The 1,513-nt window shown below is 63.8% G+C and overlaps 1 protein-coding gene across 1 annotated transcript in view; it reads left to right on the forward strand.

The window, feature by feature from the left end:
- The window catches only part of SPIB (Spi-B transcription factor), a 15,188-nt gene that overhangs the window by 1,918 nt on the left and 11,757 nt on the right, over positions 1 to 1,513 (forward strand). The window contains exons 5-7 of the mRNA XM_027841236.1: positions 536 to 631; positions 709 to 846; positions 934 to 1,109. Coding sequence (XP_027697037.1) covers positions 536 to 631; positions 709 to 846; positions 934 to 1,109 — 410 coding nt within the window. The remainder of the gene's footprint in view (positions 1 to 535; positions 632 to 708; positions 847 to 933; positions 1,110 to 1,513) is intronic.

Raw genomic sequence — 1,513 nt, forward strand, 5'->3', positions numbered from 1 at the left:
GGCTGTGCCACGTTAAGTGGTCTCCAAGGTGGCAGCTGCAGCTCCGACCCTGGTGTTCTGGGGGTTAGAGAACNCGAGAGGCCCCACGGTCTCTCTCTGTGCATGGCAGCCACGTTAGCGAAGGCCCCGCCCTGCCAGGGTTTCAGCATCTTCAGGTCCCTGTGNGTTCGTGAGGGAGCGCTGGGGGCCAGGAGGTGGCTAATGGGGAAAGATAGAGAGAAAACGGGAGGGGGGACAGATGGAGAGCAAAGATGGGTAAGAGGAGAGGCAGGAAAAGGAGAAGGGAAATGTTGGGGAGAGACGGGGCCTAGCGGAAGAAGAGGCCGATGGCGTCGCAGATGGAATCTCGTAGCGGGGACGGGGCAGACCAAGCAGGCGCCTGCTTGCCTTCCTTTATGTGGCATCATTTAAAGTTTTCTGGGGCTTGGGGGAGGGCGGGGCTGAGTCCTTGCCTTTTCCCACTGTTCTGGCTCTGCCCCCGCGCTCCGCCTTCCTCTAGAAGGGCGCCATGTTTTCCTTTCCTTCCCCGCTCCAGAGTGTCACTGGCTTTGGGCGACAGATGATCGAGAAGACCAAACAGCTGGTGGAGTCCAAGTACACCGTGGAGAATGGGTACAGCGCCGACGCCAAGGTGAGCGGCGGGCTGGGGCGGGCCGAGGCGCCTCCCTGAGCCGGGCTGCGCCTCCACGGTGGCTGGCTTCCTCGCAGGTGGTGTACGGAGACACAGACTCAGTGATGTGCCGCTTCGGGGTCCCCTCGGTGGCGGAGGCCATGGCGCTGGGCCGAGAGGCCGCAGACTGGGTGTCCAGCCACTTCATCTCGCCCATCCGGCTGGAGTTCGAGAAGGTGAGCCGGGGATGGGGAGGGGGTGAGCGGGGAGCCTTCCCGGGCTCCAGGCGTCTCATCCCTCCGCGTCTCCTCTCCCACCCGTAGGTCTATTTCCCATACCTGCTCATCAGCAAGAAGCGCTACGCGGGCCTGCTCTTCTCCTCGCGCTCCGACTCTCACGACAAGATGGATTGTAAAGGGCTGGAAGCCGTCCGCCGCGACAACTGCCCTCTGGTGGCCAACCTGGTCACGTCTTCGCTGCGGCGCCTGCTCATTGACAGGTCAGTGGGTGGTGCAGACCACAGGCCCTGCCCGGCTCGGTCACCCCGGAGGGTTTACTAAGGCGGGTCGACCCTCGAGGGCACGTGGGAGGGCTGCAGGAGGAGTGCTGGGAAGACCCAGTGACAGGTGAGGGGGGTAGCCTGGGAAGGGAGGCTGGCCCCAGACCGCAGAGGGCCTTCGAGTGCCGAGCCAAGGAGGCCAGGCCGTCCTGGAGGTGTCTGAGCGGGAGAGCGACAGTCCCTTCTGGGCCTTAGGGAGGTGATTTTGGCGATGGTGGGGGGCCGTGGCAGCAGCCCCAGTGGGGGGGTGGTCAGGTGGATCCTGGAGATAGAAAGAGCAGGATTTAGTGACGATACAGAAGGAGGGTGGGGGGCAGTGAGGAATCGGGGGTGGCGTTCACCGC

Source organism: Vombatus ursinus, unplaced genomic scaffold, assembly GCF_900497805.2.
Source record: "Vombatus ursinus unplaced genomic scaffold, bare-nosed wombat genome assembly UNPS02014855.1, whole genome shotgun sequence".
NCBI classification, from domain to species: domain Eukaryota; kingdom Metazoa; phylum Chordata; class Mammalia; order Diprotodontia; family Vombatidae; genus Vombatus; species Vombatus ursinus.